General features: G+C 46.2%; 1 protein-coding gene across 6 annotated transcripts in view; it reads right to left on the bottom strand.

Annotated features, from left to right (window-relative positions):
• The window catches only part of ICE1 (interactor of little elongation complex ELL subunit 1), a 964,399-nt gene that overhangs the window by 619,164 nt on the left and 323,110 nt on the right, over window positions 1–22,125 (bottom strand). For all 6 annotated transcript variants that reach the window (XM_033929748.1, XM_033929749.1, XM_033929750.1 and 3 more), the window contains one exon: window positions 12,126–12,237. In XM_033929748.1, coding sequence (XP_033785639.1) covers window positions 12,126–12,237 — 112 coding nt within the window. The remainder of the gene's footprint in view (window positions 1–12,125; window positions 12,238–22,125) is intronic.

The following is a 22,125-nucleotide window of genomic DNA, read 5'->3' as shown; positions in this document are numbered from 1 at the left end:
TGAGGTAGAGGTGGTAAGTTGGTATGATTTTGTGAAGCGATGGAAGCTGTTTTAATTGTATTCCATTCCTGTTTAAGTTTGCAGAGCTCCTTATTAATACTAGCACGTTGAAGACAGATGGGTGAAGGAAGCGATCAGAGACAAGAAAACTTCATTTAAGGAATGAAAAAGGTCAAAAATGGATGAAAACTGGAACAAGCACAAACAACATCAACGCAGGTACCATAAGGCGGTAAAAGGGGCCTAAAGAGACTACAAGGAAAAAATAGCCAAGGAAACGAAGAACTTCAAGCCATTCTTTCGATATATTAAGGGGAAACGACCCGCAAAGGAAGCGGTGGGACCGTTGTATGACCATGGAATAAAGGGAGTGCTAAAAGAGTACAAAGCAATTGCTGACAAACTGAACACATTTTTATCGTCGGTATTTACCGAAGAAGATGTACACAGCAAGCCGGAACCCATCAGGCTATATGCTGGAAACGAAGACGGAAAGCTGACAGGATTGAAGGTCAGTCTAGAGGTGTGTAGGCAGATTGATAGACTTAAGAGCGATAAATCCCCGGGACCAGTTGGCATCCATCCGAGGGTCATCAAGGAACTGAAAGGGACCATAGCTGTACTGCTTCAACTAATAGCCATCGATCAAACCGGGAAAGATTCCGGAAGACTGGAAGGTGGCGAATGTTACACCAATCTTCAAGAAAGGTTCGAGGGGAGATCCGGGGAACTACAGACCGGTGAGTCTGACTTCGGTACCGGGAAAGATGGTAGAGTCACTGATAAAGGACAGCATCATTGATCACCTTGACGGACACAGGCTGATGAGGACCAGTCAGTACGGTTTTAGCAAAGGCAGATCATGTTTGACGAACTTGCTGCACTTCTTTGAAGGAGTAAACAGACAAAGAAAATAAGAACATAAGAATAGCCCTACTGGGTCAGACAAGGGCAATCCAGTCGATATTGTATATCTGGTTTTTCAGAAGGCGTTCGACAAGGTTCCGCATGAACGACTACTTCATAAAATTGCAAGCCATGGAATTGAGGGTGAAATACTCACGTGGATTAAAAACTGGCTGGAGCATAGGAATCAGGGGGTAAATGGACAATACTCGGACAGGAAGAGCGTCACCAGTGGGGTGCTGCAGGGCTCGGTGCTTGGACCCGTGCTCTTTAACATCTTTATAAACGATCTGGACATAGGTACGACGAGCAAGGTGATTAAATTTGCGGACGATACGAAGTTATTCAGAGTAGTAAAGATCCAGGGGGATTGCGAAGATCTGCAACATGACATAATCAAGCTCGAGGAATGGGCATCGACATGGCAGATGAGATTCAACGTGGATAAGTGTAAAGTAATGCATGTTGGTAACAAAAATCTCATGCACGAATACAGGATATCCGGGCAGTACTTGGAGAGACCTCCCAGGAAAGGGACTTGGGAGTTCTGATCGACAAGTCGATGAAGCCAACCACACAATGTGCGGCGGCGGCAAAAAGGGCAAACAGAATGCTAGGAATGATAAAGAAGGGGATCATGAACAGATCAGAGAAGGTTATCATGCCGCTGTACCGGGCCATGGTACGCCCTCACCTGGAGTACTGCATCCAGCACTGGTCACCGTACATGAAGAAGGACATGGTACTACTCGAAAGGGTCCAGAGAAGAGCGACTCAGATGGTTAAGAGGCTGGAGGAGCTGCAGTACAGCGAAAGATTAGAGAAACTGGGCCTCTTCTCCCTCGAACAGAGGAGATTGAGAGGGGCATGATCGAAACATTCAAGGTACTGAAGGGGATAGACTTAGTAGATAAGGACAGGTTGTTCACCCTCTCCAAGGTAGGGAGAACAAGAGGGCACTCTCTAAAGTTGAAAGGGGATAGATTCCGTACGAACGTAAGGCAGTTCTTCTTCACCCAGAGAGTGGTAGAAAGCTGCAACGCTCTTCCAGAGGCTGTTATAGGGGATAACACCCTCCAAGGATTCAAGACAAAGTTAGACAAGTTCCTGCTGAACAAGAACGTGCGCTGGTAGGGTTAGTCTCAGTTAGGGTGCTGGTCTTAGACCAGAGGACCGCCATGTGAGCGGGCTGCTGGGCATGATGGACCACTGGTCTAACCCAGCAGTTGCAATTCTTATGTTCTTATATTCTTAAGATATGGAGGAAGTGACTTCCGGTGACGTCACGATCCACGATGGAGGGTTAGGGACTGTGCTCTGACTCTCCTCTCTACAGAGCAAAAATTTCCCGTTGCGGGACGCTGCAATCGGTGCGCCCGAGGTAGGACGAGTGTGGGGGAAGCCTGGGGCTCTTGCGGGATGCCGACAAAAAAACGAGTGGAGCCCGGCAGAGCGACGGAACGCGGCGGTGAGCAGGGAGGCCTCCGCCACGTGCGCGGGACCTCGGGCATGTCCGCGCGCGAGTCGGGAGACAGCGCGTCGGAAGAGGAGTCTGAGCGCGGTGCTTCCCCGAGGCTACGGCGAGCTGGGTCGGCGGCGGCTGTTACAAAAGCTGACCTGAAACTATGGGCCACTGAAATTAAAGAGGAGGTGGCGGCTGTAAAAGGTAAAATCAAAGAGGCCGTAAAGGAGATAAGGCAGGACTTTGCAGATTTGCTGGGCAGAGTGGAGGACAATGAAAAACGCTTGGGGGAGCAAGAAGAGACGGTTCAGGGACTCACAACTCAGGTGAAGGCAGTCCAAAAAGATCTGCTGGACTGCTGCGCCCAAGTGGAGGACCTGGAAAATAGGTCCCGAAGGAATAATGTCCGGATCCGGGGAGTCCCAGAAACAGCTGAGTATGGGGACGCTGCGGCTGTGGTGCAGGAGCTAAGCCGGTTCCTGCTGGCGGATGGTGGGGCCCCTGACAACACTACCGGGGGCCTGAGAGTGGATAGGGCGCACCGAACCCTGGGTCCGAAGAATGGGGATTACCCGAGAGATATTATTGCTTGTATCCACCACTTCCCCGATAAGGATCGTCTGGTGAAGAAAGCAAGAGACTTGGGTGTTATCTCCTGGAAGAATTTGAAAGTGGAGATATTTCAGGATCTCTCGAGCATCACTTTGCAGAAGAGGAGGGAGTTTCGCCCGTTGCTGGACGTGTTGAAGCAGAATAACTTGAGATATAGATGGCTGTTCCCGTTTGGTCTACTGGTTACTTTCAACGGAGTGCATAAGCGGGTGACAACCGTGGCGGAGTTGCAGGCGATGCTTCTGAAGGAGGGCCTGGTGAAAATGGGAGATTCTGTTTTGAGCAAAGTGGCGGCGCAGAAGTTGGAGCGGTATCAGTGGAAAGCGGTGCCCCAGAGACGGAGAGGACGGCAGAGCGTTCGACAGGAGGGAGGAGCAGACGAGCAGAGGGCAGCTGCGGCCCCGATCACCTGAGCGGCTGGCTGAAGGCGGTGGTGATTACCTGTTAATGGGTCCTGGACTTTGATGTTGATCTAGTGGTGACTTTGGGAGTGTGACTGGTGATGGTCTGGGGAGTGCTTGGGGGGGGGACATGGTGAGTATGAGGTGTGGATGTGGGGACGGGAGGTATCACGAAGGTGACATGGGGGGGTGGTGAAGTCACTTGAAGTCTTGGAGGGAGTGGGGAGAATGGGAGAGCGGGTTTGGTGGGGAGGGGGGAGGGGAGAGTTGGGGAGGAGGGGGGAGGAGGGAGGGAGGGTGGGACTGGGAGGGGGGGGAATGGGTTACGAAGAGAGAAGGTGGGGGGAGATGCAGGGGTGATGGGTGTGCTGTCTTTAGTGGGGGATGGGGGGGGATAATATGCTTAGATTGGGCAGTTTGAATGTTAAGGGGCTTAACATGCCACGTAAACGGCAATTGTTGTTGAAAGAAATTAAGCGCCTACGTTTTGATATCTGTTTTGTTCAAGAAACTCATTTTGTAAAAGCTGGGGAAAAGCTGGTACAGTTTCGGGAATATCCAGTGAGGGTTTGGGCCTCCAATAGGGTGGAGCGGAAAAAGGCGGGGGTGGGGATTTTGTTCTCCCATAAGTTGCGGGTGGTCCCAGACAAGGAATGGAGGGATGAAGGTGGGAGGTGGATTATCTGGACTGGTACTGTTGATGGAACTCGGGTAACATTGGTAAATTTATATGCACCTAACTCTCAACAGGGTCACTTTTTTGACCTCCTCCTGTCTAAAATCCTGTCGGTTAAGGTGGGGCCTGTGGTGGTGGGGGGGGACTTTAATTTGGTTCTTAATCCAGAGTGGGATTCCACGGGCAAGGGGGGTGATAGACTTAAGAAGGATAGAAAATGTCTGGAGAGATTTCTGGAAGTCCTTAATGTGGAGGATGGGTGGCGGGTCCAACATTGGATGGGTCGGGATTACACGTTCTACTCCCCTGTACATGAGGTATACACTCGCATTGATCTGGTATGTGTGGATAAAGGGTGGGGGGGGTAGAGTGATAGATACCAAGATTGATACCATTGGATGGTCAGACCATGCCCCGCTATGGGTGGATCTGAAATGGGGAGGACCTCGGGGGGGAGATACGTATTGGAGATTGAACGATGCCCTGCTGGGAGATCCGAAAATAGTGCAGAAGTTGGAAACGGGGATATATGATTTCTTAGAGTTTAACAATGTGGATCAGTTCTCCCCTATGACGATCTGGGAAAGCCTAAAAGGGGTGTTAAGGGGGGAATTGATTTCTATAGCTGCTTATAAGAAAAAATCCCGGCAGCAGGAGGAATTGCAGCTCCGGGAGACGCTCCGCACTCTGGTGGATCAACATAAGAGGGGACAGGGGGACACGCAGTTGAGGCTTCGGCTTCAGGAAACCCGGATGGCCCTTGGGAAGTTGGAAGATGAGGTGATTAAGTTTAATCTTGAGAAGTTGAAGCTTAAATATTTTGAATCAGGAAATCGAGCTAGCAAACTTTTGGCTCAAAGGGTCAAATTGAAGCAGTCTAGGAGTAATATATTGGCTATTAAGGAGCGCGATGGCACGGTAATTACTGATGAGGTAGGCATTCAGCGGCGGTTTCGGGAGTTTTACCAGGAGCTTTATACCCCAGAGCTTAAGGGCTCGGAGGTGGAGAGCCAAGCATATTTGAGGGATTTGGGGCTGCCCACCCTATCTAGCTCGGATGCACTGGGGCTGGAGGGGGATATCACGGTGGAGGAGGTGTTACATGTTATTAGACATTTGAAGCCGGGAAAGTCCCCCGGACTAGACGGGTTTACGGGGCTGTTCTATAAGAAACTTTCTCCATTGGTTGCACCCTTGCTAACTAGATTATTTAATTCTCTGAAAGAGGGAGAGCGTTTGCCTTTCTATATGCGCTTGGCAGGGATTACGATTCTTCCTAAGCCAGGGAAAGATGTGTCCTTGTGTGGCAGCTATAGACCTATCTCTCTATTAGGGATAGATACTAAAATCCTGGCCCGTATTTTGGCAGATAGGATGGCGACTCATATGCCGGACCTGATCCACCCGGATCAGGTGGGGTTCATTGGGGGGCGCCAGGCGGCTGATGGTATTAGGCGGGTGTTGAACTTGGTGTGGGCGGCTCGTAGATCTGGATCTCCGTGGGTGGCGGTGGATGCCGAAAAGGCGTTCGACAGGGTGGATTGGACGTTTATGGAGGCGGTTCTACGCCAGATGGGATTCGGGTCGCGTTTTATTTCTTGGATTCTTACGCTGTACCACAACCCGATGGCTTGTGTCAAAGTTAATGGGGTCTACTCCAAGCCCTTTGAATTGCATCGAGGGACGAGGCAGGGGTGCCCGCTCTCTCCTCTGTTGTTTGCTTTGGTGATCGAGCCTTTAGCTCAAAGTATCCGTCTATCTAGGCTTGTGAAGGGGGTGCGGGTGCAGGGGGAGGAACATAAACTGTCCCTTTTCGCGGATGATATTTTGGCTATAGTGGAGGGGTCGGAGAGGTCGCTTCTGGCTTTGCGGGATTTGATGCGAGACTATGGGCGGATTTCAGGCTTTAAAGCTAATCTGTCTAAGATGGAGATCTTGAATATTTCGGTACCAGTGGCGGAGGCCCTGGACCTGCAAAAGGGGGTACCCTTCCGGTGGGTGACGGGCCCAATTAAATACCTGGGGATATGGCTGGGGGTGGAGTGGGATACCCTGTTCCGCCTTAATTATCTCCCTTTGGGAGAGATAGTGCGACGGGATCTAGATAGATGGGACCCTCTGTACCTTTCCTGGATGGGCAGAATGGAGGTGGTACGTATGATGGTCCTGCCCAGGTTTCTTTACCTTTTTCAAGTGCTTCCGGTTGAAGTCCCTAGGGCCTATTTTGTTCGTTGGCATAGGATGCTTTTGCATTTTATATGGAGGGGCAGGCACCCTCGGGTGGCGAGATATGCCATGTTCAAATTTAAGGAGGAGGGGGGATTGGGATTACCCAATTTGGAAATGTACTATAGGGCGGCGCAGCTTAGGGCGGTTGTGGATTGGCATGCGAACCCAGCTAAATTGTGGGTTCAGGTGGAACTGGGCCTATTGGGGGACCCTAGGGGCATACCGGCTCTGTCTTACCTACCGTGGGTGGGCTTGCGGGAGATGGATATTGCTTCTATCTCTAATCCTTTTATACGATGGACGCTTCGGATCTGGAAGGGGGCATATAGAAAACTGGTGGGTAAACTGCGGGGACTCCATCTTTTGCCTATTCGGTATGCGGAGGATTTTGCTCCGGGTAGGGAGGGTGGAGTCTTTTGTAGATGGGAGCGAGGGGGGCTGAGATGGTTTGGACAGCTGTTGGAGGGGGAGCATATTCGGGGGTTTCCTGAGGTCCAGGCCTCTTTCCATTTAGAGCAGCGAGATATATTCCCCTATTTACAGGTGAAGGACTATATTATGCGATTTAAAGCGGGGGACCCTGCCGCATATAAGCGCTCGAGGTTTGAGTTAATGTTGGGGGACCCTGTGCGTAGGGGCTGCATTTCTCAATTGTATCGATTACTGCTGGCTGACCCGGATCGGAAGACATCATATATGCGGGCTTGGGAGGTGGATTTGGGGATTACCTACACGACTGAGGAATGGGAACAAATAGCATTGCGCATACATCACGTGGCGGTGGCTCCACAACTGGTTGAAAATGCTCTTAAGCTCCTTGTGAGATGGTATGTCACTCCTGTGGTGCTTGCAAAGATGAGTGCCTCATGTACAGGGGAGTGTTGGAGAGGGTGTGGTCTGAGGGGTACATTCATTCATATGTGGTGGGAGTGTCCTCGTCTTGTGGACTATTGGACTCAGGTGTTCCGCTATGTGGGGTGTCTCTTGCAATGTCAATTACCGTTTGGAGCGGGGGTGGCGTTGCTGGGGGTACTCCCTGGGACAGTGGAGGCCACGCAGGACAGGTTGGCTAGACTGGCTTTTACAGCTGCTAGACTTGTACTGGCATCTCTTTGGAAGAGCCACACGATTCCTACGGTGGCGATGATGCGAGTGAAATTGGGATGGGTATGTGAGAAATTTAGGCTTTCTGCTCTACTTACACGCCAGAGGCGACAATTTGAGGACCTATGGGGGAGGTTCATAGAGATGGAGGGAAAATCTGAGTAATTTGTATGGCATTCTTAGACGGTGCTTTTCTGAAGAGGGACATTCATTGCTTCGTTTTAATCTTAGGATTATGTCCTGTTAATTCTTCCTTTCTGTTATTTCATGTGTGGGGGGGGGGGGTATAGCAGATACCGGGAGATGAGTACTTCAGAGGGTCGTGGGGGGAGGCGGGGGGGTAGGGGAGGGGTGGGAGGGGAAGGGGACATGTTGTGTGGGGGGGAGGGGGGATATATTAATGTATACACTGTATTTCTGATTGTGTGGTTTTGCCGTCTTGGTACATGTTGTACTTGTCTCGCAGTGTTTAAATAAAGAATTACAAAAAAAAAAAGATATGGAGGAAGCCACTGCTTGCCCTGTATCGGTAGCATGGAATATTGCTACACCTTGGGTTTTGGCCAGGTACTATTGACCTTGATTGGCCACCGTGAGAACGGGCTACTGGGCTTGATGGACCATTGGTCTGACCCAGTAAGGCTATTCTTATGTTCTTATTTTCTTTGTGGATGAAGGCAGGTTCTTTAGTATTTTGGGCTTTGAAGGCGAGAATGTTGATTTTTATAAGTAATTCTGTATGGTATAGACAGCCAATGAGCATTTTTTTAACAGAGTAGCATGGTCAAATTTCTTCACGTTTGTGATAATTTTTATATAGTTGAAGACGCCGAATATCTTTTTGGCATATACCTTTGCATAATGAATTGCAATAGGCTAGCTTATATACGATAAGAGAATGGATCAAAATGTTAAGGGATTGGGGGTCAAAAATATTGGCTAATGATCTAATCATTCTAAGTTTAAAGAAACAATTTTTTACTACTGCACTGATTTGAGATTGGTAGGATAATTTACTGTCGTTATAACTTCCAGGATTTTGACTGCATTAACTGTGACAATTGATATGCCTTCAATGGAGATGCTAAATGAATACTGTCTTTCCAGTGAGTTTTGGGTATACTAAGTGAGAGCATAATTTCTCTCGAGCCCTCTTGGGTTCCCACCCTATTATTGGGATTAATTTACCTGGGATTTTTGCAGGGGGGAAGGTAAAAGGGAAGTTAGTGGGGGGGAGGGAGTATATGTGATCAGTGCGTGTAGATTGCTGTTCTTTGTTATTATGATCCATTATGTGTAACAATGTTTCTCTAAGCTTAGTGGATTTTTTCATTATGGATGATGTACTGATGAATGCTACTCTTGGTAGTTTAGGCTATGTTTGTTGGGCTTTTGTTATTTACCCTGTGCTGTATTATTTTTTGAAAATTCAATAAAATATATTTCCACCCTTTAAGCACATTTGAGGGTCTTTTGAGGCAGATGGAGTCTTTATAAATAAGACTGTTTAAAATCCAAGAAGGCTACCACAAGAAAAATTGCAGGGACTTTGGCTCTGGCTGTGGAAACCTTTAAATTTCACTCCCCCAAGTTTTCCCTATAGGCACTCACTGTACCATGTGCCTGCCTTCTTCAGCTCAGGAAAGCAGCTAGGATAAATAGAGAAGAACTCTGCCTCACTGGTTGGTCAGACAAAATTAGTCTTCGAGATGCTAGTCGGACTGAGGGTGAACTAAGATTCAACCCCCAGAAAACATTGCACAGCAAAGGGGGAGAGGACCATGCAGCCGACCCACTATTAATCCCAGCTAAGCTGGGAAGGAGCCAAACAGCCTGAACTCAAGCTCCTGATAAATCAAGGATACAGGGGACAGCAACAGAGTTCAAAAAAATCACAAGCAGGCAGGCTAGCTAGGTGTTTCCGAGTGCTGATCCTGCTAGAAACATAGAAACATAGAAAAAAGCGGCAGAAAAGGGCTATAGCCCACCAAGTCTGCCCATTCCAAGTATCCCCCCCCTGAATTTACTTCCTTAAAGATCCCACAAGAGTATCCCATTTATTCTTAAAATCCGTCACGCTGCTGGCCTTTACCACCTGGAGTGGTAGTCTGTTCCAATGATCCACCACTCTTTCGGTGAAGAAGTACTTCCTGGAGTCGCCGTGAAACTTCCCTCCCCTGATTTTCAGCAGATGTCCTCTGGTGGTCGAGGGACCCATGGGCCAGGAGATATCATCTTCTGGCTCGATGCGTCCCGTGATGTATTTATACGTTTCGATCATATCTCCCCGTTCTCTTCTTTCCTCGAGTGAGTACAGTCGCAACTTCTGTAGTCTTTCTTCATATGGGAGATCCTTGAGCCCCACGACCATCCTGGTGGCCGTTCGCTGAACCGACTCGATCCTTTGCACGTCCTTTCGGTAGTGTGGTCTCCAAAACTGAACACAGTACTCTAAGTGCGGCCTCACCATGGCTCTGTACAACGGCATCATAACTTCAGGTCTCCTGCTGACGAAACCTCTGCGGATACACCCCAATATTTGTCTTGCCTTGGAGGAAGCCTTCTCCACTTGATTGGCAACTTTCATGTCTTCACTAATGATCACTCCTAGATCGCGTTCCTCCGTGGTCGTAACCAAGGTCTCGCCATTTAGTACATAAGCTCTACGCGGGTTTCTCTTGCCCAAGTGCATTATCTTGCATTTTTTAGCATTGAAGCCTAGCTGCCAAGTATTTGACCATTGTTCCAGCAGCAGTAGGTCGTGTGACATAGTATCAGGTAATGAGCTTTTGCCTACTATGTTGCAAAGTTTGGCGTCGTCGGCGAATAGTGATACCCTTCCTCTAAGTCCTTGTGTCATATCTCTTATGAATAAGTTGAATAGAATTGGGCCCAGGACTTCTACAGCACGAGTCTGCATCTTCTCTCAGGCAAAACAAATAGAAACCTCTGGGCACTAAGACTCCACATGCTTAGAAAAAAACACCCCAAAATAATAAAAGCACAGAGCTGAGCAGAAACATTTTTGAGCAACTTGCATGCAGAAAAGAATACTGAGGGTGCAGGAGCAGCTCCGTTGGAAGGAGGTGGAGTTTAAAAGATGATTGACAGCATTCTGCAAACAACTTGTGGGTTCAGATGCAAAACCCAGTCATTCAGGACCACTAGACACATTGCACTAGAACAATGTTTATTGTCCATCTTAAAAAAAAAACATAAAAAACAACAACGTAATTTTTTTTGCAAGCCCTAATGACTAAAGTCACTTCTATTTAGTTCGAGTCTAGAGTATCTTCATTCAATTTTAAACATCAATATATACATAGATGTAGTGGGTTGCTAAGAAAGCATTTATATCACCAAGAGAACGTAGCAACGGGAGTTCAGATATTGACCTCAGAGTATAGAGTGCTCATTCGGTCTGTCATTCTTCATTAATCCCTGCTAATGTTCTCATATTCTTGTAATTTTTTTTTTTTAGAGTCTTTTTATAATCTTTTTATTGTGTATTGTATCATTTAAATTATTAATAAACTACTGTTTATATATCATATGTTTTGATCACTTAGCTTATTTTGCGTATCTGCATTCTGTGATCTACTGGTTCACCAGTGCTGTCCCAGCATTAGATTAAGTATTCCCCCATGCCAACGCGTTTCGCTTAGCTTTGTCAGGGCTGGGGAATCTGCGGGAAACATAAAGCACAGAGAAAACCTATTACTGTATAGTAGTAGTTACATAAAGCAAAGTATTCATAAAGTAAAGCATCTTACCATAGTTTTAAACTTCCATACTATCACGCCGGTAATAACCAAAAGATGGCCGCGGCGTGCACCCCACAATATAAATACACTCATCCCTTGACGTCATCTCCAATAAGGAGCGAACAGTAAAACTGTCAGAATACTAACAGGCTAGTTAGACGTCAGCCTGAGCTAGCCAGTCAGAGGCTTCATTCAACCCCTCAGGAGCCATCGACCCTAGCATGAACATCCAACGTAGTTCTTTTAAGTTTAGATTCCTCTCTATAGACTGGCTAGCTCAGGCTGACGTCTAACTAGCCTGTTAGTATTCTGACAGTTTTACTGTTCGCTCCTTATTGGAGATGACGTCAAGGGATGAGTGTATTTATATTGTGGGGTGCACGCCGCGGCCATCTTTTGGTTATTACCGGCGTGATAGTATGGAAGTTTAAAACTATGGTAAGATGCTTTACTTTATGAATACTTTGCTTTATGTAACTACTACTATACAGTAATAGGTTTTCTCTGTGCTTTATGTTTCCCGCAGATTCCCCAGCCCTGACAAAGCTAAGCGAAACGCGTTGGCATGGGGGAATACTTAATCTAATGCTGGGACAGCACTGGTGAACCAGTAGATCACAGAATGCAGATACGCAAAATAAGCTAAGTGATCAAAACATATGATATATAAACAGTAGTTTATTAATAATTTAAATGATACAATACACAATAAAAAGATTATAAAAAGACTCTAAAAAAAAATTACAAGAATATGAGAACATTAGCAGGGATTAATGACGAATGACAGACCGAATGAGCACTCTATACTCTGAGGTCAATATCTGAACTCCCGTTGCTACGTTCTCTTGGTGATATAAATGCTTTCTTAGCAACCCACTACATCTATGTATATATTGATGTTTAAACTTCTATTTAGTGGCATCAGGGGCTACAGGATCTTTCAAAGTCACTGCACCTTGACAATACAATACCTTTTTCTCTTCCAGGTCTGCCTTCAGCAATTCCAATTCTTCCTTGAATTTTTCTTGAGGCATGATGCTTTCTAGCATCTGCTCCAGTTGGTGCCGCAATGTGCTATTCTCTCTGAAATGAATGGCACAGGTTAAAAAGTTTACAAAAACAACCTATACTGACTGGCAGAATCAACTGCAAGTCGACTCATCTATACATCTGGATATGTATTTTTAAGATGAATTTTAAAAAAATAATACTAAATTATTTTTTAAAATAATACCCGGGGATTGCCTGTGAATGTATATACAGTCAAACCTCGGTTTGCGAGTAACACGGTTTGCGAGTGTTTTGCAAGACGAGTAAAACACTCCAGCAAATTTTAACTTGCAAAACAAGCTTTGACTCAATAAACGAGTGCATCACCCCCCCCAAACCGAGCTGCCACCATCCCACCCCGGGAACCGGCTTTTCTCCCCCACCCCACAGTTCACCTTCAAATCTTTACTTCTAGCAGACACCGGCACCACCGCTTTGCCTATGCCATATCCAGCTCCGCCAAAAACAGGAAGTGAAATCAAAAGTAGGCAGAGCTCGGCGGAGGGAATGCTGCAATACTGGTGGGAGGTAGCTTGGGCTAATTCATATGACTGCGGCTGTTCAGCTGAAGGCAGGTTTGAAGGTGAACCGTGGAGTAGATGGGGATGGGGAAAGCGAAAAGAGAAAGATGATAGATGGGGAATATGAAAAGGGAAAGATGGTCTGTGGGGATGGAAAGAGAGGGGAGAACAAATGCTGGTTCTAGTTGGAGAGGGGAGAAATGCCGAAACAGGGAGTGAGAGAAGTGTTGGACGACAAGAAGACAGAGAGAAGAAGGGATATGGTTCGGGGGGAGGGGGAGGGAAGAGAGATGTAATTTGGTTTATCTAAAGTCACTGAAGTTGAGTGCAACATAGGCCTGTTTTTGGGATGTGGAACGAATCGTCTGAGTTTCCATTACTTCTTATGGGGAAATTCACTTTGATATTCAACGAATTATGGAACGAATTATGCTCGCAAACCAAGGTACCTTGGTTGGTATGTTCAGTCCCTGGGTTAAGAACGTGTTCCATTTTTTTAAACCGTTCTTAAGTTGAATTTGTATGTAACTCTGAATGTATACAGTACACAGTCTATAAAAATGTTAAAACATTAAAGAAATAGTCCTCAAAATAAAGTACTGTAGTTTAAATAGAAAGAAAAGATAGGTTTACACTTACTTTTGTTCTTCATCCATCCTAATGTTCCCTCTCCAAAGCACATCAAACATTTCTCCCTCTCATGTCTCTCTTCCCCATGCATCTGTACCTCATGACTCTCCCACCATATCCAACATTTCTCTCTCCCTCCCGATACTCAACAATTCACTACTTTCTTCATTTCTCCATGTACACCATCTTTTCCTCTCACTCAGACAATCCATGCCGAACAATTCTCATTCTATTCCCTCCCCATCTCAGCATCTCTTTCCCTCACTCCCTCCATTATTTCTCCTATGTCCCAAGTTCATGCTCCCTCCCTCCAGATGACGATTAATGTGAGCAAGTACAAAGTGATGCATGTGGGAAAGAAGAATCCGAACTATAGCTATGTGATGTTGGGTTCTATGTTAGGAATTACTTTCCGGGAAAAGGATCTAGGTGTTTGTTGAGGATACGTTGAAACCCTCAGCTCAATGTGCGGTAGCTGTTAAGAAAGCAAATAGAATGTTAGGAATTATCAGGAAAGGAACAGAAAACAAAGATGAAAATGTTATAATGCATCGCACCTTGAATACTATGTGCAGTTCTGGTCACCATATCTCAAAAAAGATATAGCGGAATTAGAAAAGGTAAAGAGAAGGGCGATAAAAATGATAAAAGGAATGGGACAACTTTCTTATACGGACAGGATAAAGTGGCTAGGGCTCTTCAGCTTGGAGAAGAGATTGCTCAGGGGTGATATGATAGAGGTCTATAAAATAATGAATGAAGGAGTAGAAAAGATAGATGTGAATCACTTGTTCACTCTTTCCAAAAATACTAGGACTAGGGAACATGTGATGAAACTACGAAGTAGTAGATTTAAAACAAACCAGAGAAAATATTTCTTCACACAACATGAAATTAAACTCTGGAATTTGTTGCTAGGGAATGTGGTGAAATCAGTTAGCTTAGCAGGGTTTAAAAAAGGTTTGGATAATTTCCTAAAAGGAAAGCCCTTAAGCCATTATTGAGATGGCTTGGGGAAATCCACTGCTTATTCCTGGATAAGCAGCATAAATTCTGTTTTGCTACTTAGGATCTAGCTAGGTACTTGGGAGCTGGGTTGGCCACTGTTGGAAACAGGACACTGGGCTTGATGGACCTTTGGTCTGTCCCAGTATGGCAGTTCTTATGTTCTTCCATTCTTTGTCCAACGTTTGTGCTCTCTTCCCAACGCAACCCTGCTTCTCCCTTCCTGTGCCAACACACCGCCTCTCTTCCTCCCTTCCTGTCCCAACTTAACCCTCCTCCTCCCTGATGTTAGAGGTTAACCACGGGTAGGAGCCACTGCTCATGGCCTTGCGAAGAGACATGTGGCTGGGAGGAGGCTGCTTGCCTGTGGAGGTTAACACCTATGGGAGGGTGGGAGGCATGAATTTGGGACGTAGAACGAAGGGAAGGACAACGAGGGACACATTGGGACATGGAAAAGAGGGAGGGTTGCATTGGGACAGGAAGGGAGAAAGTGGGGGCACGCTGGCACAGGAAAGTAGAAGCAGGACCCCGATTCATAAGTATGAGTCTGACGTAAGTCAGACATTCTTAACCCAGGAACTGTTATATATACATACACCATATATGAATATAAACAGATTTGGGGGCCAAAAAAATGGCCCAAAAATGGGGGGTCTTGATTCATTGACCCATCCCCCTCCTAAACATGTTTTCAGGCCTCCTGCCTCTTGTCTCAACCAGATTCTAATTATTTTATCTCCCTCATGCCTCCCCCGCATACCTTACATATCCCTGGTGGTCCAACAGTGAATTCCGGCAGGAACGACCTTCTCTCATTCCTGCCCATGCAGAACCGCTAGCTAATTGGCTAACTACCACTTACACTATAACATAACATAATTTTATTCTTCTATACCACCATAATCAAACAATTTCTAGGCGGTTTACACAAAAGAAGGCTGGACAATCAGTGAAATACAATACAAATAATTAAAATACAACAAGTTTCTTAGGTAAAATTTTGTTAACAGTAATATCCACATTTAAGAAATGAATTTATCAAACAACACTGACTTAATTACTTTTTGAAATGCACCATAAGACAGCATAACTCCACCAATACAATTGCCCCACCAGGACTGCTGCTTACTTGCTTGAAATCCTTACTTGCAAGAGTATCCTGTGACCATTATCTCAGGTTCAGAAAACATTTAAAAGCATTTCTATACCAAGACAGGGAGCCAACAATGAAGTAACTGAAATGGTAATTGTAAAAGCCCATTTTTAAACTAATGCAACTCCTGGAACAATGATGACCTACTTGAACTTGTAACTACGTAGTTATAACTATGATCTAACTGTATTAACAACTGTACAGTACTGATCTACCTGTACTAGTAACTCTATTGAATGTCCATGTCAAACTGTCATTTGTAACTTCCTGTGTAACTGACCCAACCTCTTGTAATGTAATCCAAGGAAAAAAATAGCCAATACAGTAAAATTTACCTACCCTTAAATCGGGAGGGGGGGGGGGAGGGGGGAAGCAGAGTAAAAGTAGGGATGTTACAGCTTCAAATACGGTCCCTCGGCACCATCCTCAGCTTCTCCTTCCTATAAGACAAATCCTACAGCAAGAAGAATATCTTCTTCCTACACCTCTTTCCAGACATTGTAAGAGTATAAACTGCCCATACCTGTTTGTATGCATACAACTTGCATTAGCCTAACAAAGGCTTATTAACCAAACTCTGACAGCAACATAATTATCCTTTGTGCACTGCCCAAACTGACATTCCAAAGAATATTTGTTTCTCTTTGGTGTGAAACCTACAGAATGAAATTTAATTATGTGGTAGTATTAGGTAACCCTCATTATTTATTTATTTGTTTCATTTTATATCCCATCCTCCCCAACGAGCTCAGAACAGGTTACTTGTTGACATACATAATGCATAGACAAACAGGATATAATTTCAGTGTTCTCCCCAGGGCCTTTTAGCTGGGCGCTGCGCCTGGCTAATTTAGATGACCGCCCAGCTGTCATCTATCGCGAATCCTGCTGCCGCTCAACATAAAACAACAACAAAAAAACCACCTCTCACCAGTTTGGAGATGCAAACTCATGCTTCGAGGCTCTAAGGTGTGTGTGCCGGCTTCCCTTCTGTTCCCTCCGAAACCATAAGTTATGTCCCGGGGAGGGAAGAAGAGAATGGAAGCCGGCACGCACACCTTAGAGCCCCGAAGCGGGAAGCTTACAACTTGCTTTGGGCCTTCCTCGCTGTCGGGTCCGACTCCTGCCTACTTTCTGTTTCCATGAAGGCAGGACCCGGCAACGAGGAAGGCCCGAAGCAAGGAAGAGCAGCAAGTTGTAAGCTTCCCTCCATCGCTGACCTATGGTCAGCAATGGAGGGAGCTTACAACTTGCCTAGCGACTCTGCCGACGGGTGGGAGGGATGGGCACGTTACAGGGCTTCAAAGAAGGTTTAGATAGGTTCCTAGAGGATAAAGGGATTGAGGGGTACAAATAGGAGTTGAGCTAGGTTATAGGAATAGTCAGGGACCACTGCACAGGTGATAGGCCTGAGGGGCCGCCGCGGGAGCGGACCGCTGGGCGGGATGGACCTCTGGTCTGATCCAGCGGAGGCGAATTCTTATGTTCTTATATTCTTATGGGAAGAGAAATGCTGCTGCACCACCGAATGGGGGAGGGGAGGGGGGAAGAGAAATGTTCTGCTGCTGCACCCATTTTTGGGAGGGAGGGAAGGAAGGGGAAGAGAAATGTTGCTGCTGCTGCACCATTTTTGGGAGGGAGGGAAGGAGGGAGAAGAGAAATGTTCTGCTGCATCCATTTTTGGGAGGGAGGGAAGGAGGGGGAAGAGAAATGTTGCTGCTGCTGCACCCATTTTTAGGAGGGAGGGAAGGAGGGGGGAAGAGAAATGTTGCTGCTGCTGCACCGATTTTTGGGAGGGAGGGAAGGAGGGGGAAGAGAAATGTTGCTGCTGCTGCACCCATTTTTAGGGGGGACGGAGAAGAGAAATGGTCCGGCTGCAGCACCCAATTTTTTGGTGGGGAGGGGGAAGAGAAAAGCTGCTGCACCCATTTGGGAAGGGGAAGAGAAGTGCTGCAGCAGCACCCAATTGGGGAGAGAGAGGGGATAAGGAAGACCACGGAAGGGAGAGGAAAGAGATGCCAAGATCATGGGAGGGAGGGAAAGGAAAGTAGCTAACAAACCATGGAGGGGGGAGAGATGTCAGGGCATATGGGGGGAGAGGTAGGAGGCAGATGCCAGACCAGGTGGAAGGAAGGAGAGAAAGGAGAAGAGATGCCAGATAATGGAGTGGGAGGGGGAGAGGAGAGGAGAGAGATGCCAGGGCATTGGGGGAAGGAAAGGAAACTAAAGGAGACAAAATGCCAAACCAGAGGGAAAGAAAGGAGAGGAGGTGCCAGAAAAGGAAGGAGAGGGAGAGAGAGGAGGGAGATGCCAGGGCATGGGGGGAGAGAAGGGAAGAAGATAGAGATGCCAGACCATGGGGTGGAGTGGTAAGGAAGGAAGGAAAGGAGAAGAGAGAAATGCCAGAGCATAGGGGAAGGGGTGAAGCTGAACTGAATCATGTACAAAAGAGAGAAAGGGCACAGGATATACAGATTATTGGGTGGATAGTGGATGCAAGGGGCAGAGAGAGGGTGGACAGTAGATGGAAGGGGTAGAGAGAGGGCAGAAGATGGGTGGAAGGGGCAAAGAGAAAGGACAGATGTTGCATAGAAGGAAGCGAGGACAAACGCTGAATAGAAAGAAGAGAGCGAAGAGAAAATGATTAAAGCAGAAACGATAAAAGGTAGAAAAATTTTTTTTTGTTGCTTTACGTACAATCTAGTATTGTAACTGTATTGATTAAAGTTTATAAATAGGAAATAGAAATAAGGCAATTTTGGGGGGATTAAACCCCTTTCCTCAGGTCAGGACAGGATACCATAACAGCAGTATACTGTACTGCAGTGGTGCCCAAATGGTCGATCGTGATTGATCAGTAGATTGCAAAGGCAATTTGAGTCGATATTGTCGTCTTTGCAATCTTTTTCTTTCTGCCTCCCCAAGGCAGGCCAGGCGCATACAAGTGCCAGACTCACAAGACTTCCGAAGTTCTGGGCCAGCCAATCGCTGCCTGGCTAGCCTGGAACTTCCTCTCCGACGTCAGAATTGACGGTGGAGGTGAAGTCTTGTGAGTCCGGTGCTTGTACGTGCCTGGCCTGGCTCGGGGAAGCAGCAAGGAGAAATCGTCGTGGTGGCTTGGGAGGTAGGAAAAGAATCGGGGAAGTGGAGAAATTGGCGCGATGGGTTGGGGCAGGGGGAGAGAGAGAGAAAGAAAGGCAGAAATAGAGAGGGGGCAGGGGGAGAGAGAAAGAAAGAGATAGAAAGAAAGAAATATTGGATTTACAGTCAGAAGAAGGAAGTGCAACCAGAGACTCATGAAATCACCAGACAAAAAGGTAGGAAAAATGATTTTATTTTCAATTTAGTTATCAAAATGTGTCCGTTTTGAGAATTTATATCTGCCGTCTATATTTTGCACTATAGCCCACTTTTACTAAACCGCGATAGTGGTTTTTAAGCCATGGAGCCTATGAGTGTCGAGAGCAGCGCGGGGGCATTCAGCGCAGCTCCCTGCGCTAAAAAACGCTATCGTGGTTTAGTATAAGGGGAGGGGGTATATTTGTCTCTTTTTGTATAGTTGTTACTGAGGTGACATTGCATATTTTAAGGTCATCTGCCTTGATTTCTGAAAAAAAAAAAACCGAATACAAATGATAATTAACATTTTCTCTGCGTACAGTGTGCTTTGTGTTTTTTAAAATTTTATTGTTGGTAGATCATTTTGACTTGGTCATTTTAAAAAGTAGCTCGCAAGCTAAAAAATGTGTGGGCACCCCTGCTGTACTGTCTTGAAGAAAGATCTGGCCTCTGAAAGCTAACTGAAAAATGGATTAGTCAAAAAAATGGTATTTTCTTATTTCTAATTATTTGTTTTATTTCTGTTTGTTAATTTGTAAAATGGTGATTGTTATGTAGCAGTTTTTTCAAATTTACATCTACTGTCTTTATATTTTGCACAGTATTAGAGGACGTGTAACTGTTTCTGTGGTGTTGCATTGTATGCAGAGTCTGGTTTCTTGGTTCAGTTTAACTTTTGTCTACATAGTTCTATTTTTAGTTTGTGATTATTCCATATTGGGCGAGGGTGTATCTGTCTGTGTGTATGAAAAGGACATGGCTTTCTGTTAGCATCGACTGTACAGGATCAATTGATTGTGCAGGATCTGGCTTATTTAGTTTTACATTGCGTGTGTTGGTGTTCTAGTGCTCACTGCAGTGTTTAAGATGCTGCCTTTTCCTAGGTGCACCCTTGTTGTGTGACTCATGGATTATTACTAAAAACATCTTTTTTATATAGAGGAGGGGGTTGTTAAAAAATGATCAGTACTGGCTGTCATATATACTAGGTACGCCACTGGATTTAATGACCCTATTCTAACTTTACTGTTGATGTAGGTGTTGTCCCACCTCCACCCCCACCCCCCACACACTAAAGAATTAAATTAAAGTTGCGAAACTGGAAGTTACATCAGAAGAAATGAAACGACGTGGGAGCATCAAGGGGAGAGCGAGCAGACCTCGGAAGCAAAGGGTAACTGGCAGGGGGGCTGAGAATCAGCAGGAGGGCTGAGAATCGGCGGGGGGAGGCTGAGAATTGGCAGGGGGGGCTGAGGGCTGAGAATCGGCAGTGGAGCTGGTGAGTCTTGGGGGCTGGGGATGGAAGCTGAAATCGGCAGGGGGGCTGATGAGTCTTGGAGGCTGGGGCTGGAAGCTGAAATCGGCAAGGGGGCTGGTGAGTCTTGGGGGCTTGGGTGAGTCTTGGGGGCTTGGGTGAGTCTTAGGGGCTTGGGTTAGTAGAGGCCACGGCTGACAAATCTGCAAGGCAATTCGGCGCCCAGCGAGAGAGTTAAGACAGGCTGGAGGACGCATGTGACAACCACGAAGCCTATAACTTGAAGATAATCCCACGCCGAAGGAACTGACTGCTCCAAAAGCAGACCCAATTTCCTCAGGTTAGTTGTCATCACTATCATCATCTTGGTGAAGGTCAGAGGCACCATCACCAGCCCAAATGGAAGGGTCAAGAACTGGTAAAGTTGATGCAGAACATGAAACCGCAGAAACTTGCAATGTGAGAGGCCAGAAAGATCCCTGGAGCCACTGCTGCAATGACTGACCACACGGTCTCTATTCAGAAGCGGGGAAGGTTGAGAGCCGCATTCACTTGCTGAAGATCCAATCATCAGAGACGTTCTTTGGCACGCTAAGTATATAGAGTATCTGCCTGAGATGTCATGTGACATCGGCTCTATAGCTTGAATATCCAACAAACACTGAACAATAGCCTGGACTCTGAGAACCTTCGGTCTTCCGGAAGGAGAAATCACGAACCTATCTGACAGAGGCTGGACAAATTCCAGCTTGTATCCTAATCGAATAATGTCCAAGACCCACTGGTCTGCTGTAATGCACATCCAGGCAGGCAGAAACTCCAAGAACCAGCTCCCTATCTGCAGAGGAGAATTCGACGTGCTGGCATCATTGTATATTTCTGATAGCTTGTGCAGGACGGGCGGCGGAAGGTTGGGAACGTCTGAAGCTCACATACCAACCTCAGGAGCTCTGAGAAATCTCTGCGACCTGGAATGTGCATACTGTTTGGAGTGTCTGAAGCCATGAAAATTAGAACACCAGAACCCCTTGAGGGTCTGGCTCTACTATCAGGTAGGGACTTGGACAATAGTCCATTACCGAATTAAGGACGATCTCCAGGTCTGTGCCAAACAATAACTGCCCCTTAAAAGACAGCCTCACTAAAGTCTCCATGGAAGTAGTAACACCAGCCCACTGCCTGACCTAGAGCATTCGGCGGGTTGAAAGGGAGAACACCGGCATCTTTGCCAGCACTGTCAAAAGGTCATATAAAGCATCTGATATATAAAGTGATCCAGCCATCAGCAGTAATGCTGCCCAATTCAGGAAAAAAAATTTCATTTCGATTCAATTCGATTCAGCCTACTGAATCGATTTTTTGATTCAATTCGATTTTCCTGCCCAATTGGGTGTTTTTTTCAAACATCCTGGTGGGTTTATTTTATAGCCTCTTCACCCCCTTTGCCTTCTCCTAACCACACTGGCGCTGTGGTGTAAACAAAATAAACAAACAAAAAAGACATTTCCTTTCTCTGTTAAATCCTAGCTCACGTTTGTGGTCTAACAAAAGCTCTGGCAGAATATACGTTTCAAATCTGACATATTGTAATCACAAAACAGAAAATAAAATTATTTTTTCTACCTTTTGTTGTCTGGTCATTGTTCAAATTTTGTTGGTCCCAGGCTCTGGTTGTCTTCTGATAGCTTGCTTGCCAGGGTCTCCTTCTTTCTTCATTCTAATCATCCATCTGCCATCTCTGTCCTCCCCTTCCGTTTCCATTCCCTCTCCTGGAGGTCTGGCATCTTTCCTTTTTTTCATCTCCATCTACAGATCCACCTTTTCTCAACTACCCTTTCATCCAGCATCTCTCCTTTTCTGTAATTTTCATCCCTAAATCCCATTGTCCACCATCTCTCTCCTTCTCCTCTGTTTTTAGACCCCTTATTTCTTCCCCCAGAAGTCCGACATATGCACAAATCTTTGAACCCCCCTTCCCTCCCTCCCTCCGTGTACTTCTACACCAGGGCCCCCTC

This window comes from Geotrypetes seraphini, chromosome 2 (assembly GCF_902459505.1).
Source record: "Geotrypetes seraphini chromosome 2, aGeoSer1.1, whole genome shotgun sequence".
Classification (NCBI taxonomy): Eukaryota; Metazoa; Chordata; class Amphibia; order Gymnophiona; family Dermophiidae; genus Geotrypetes; species Geotrypetes seraphini.
The sequence above is the reverse complement of the archived record's forward strand: the minus strand, read 5'-3'. Positions and strand labels throughout refer to the sequence as shown.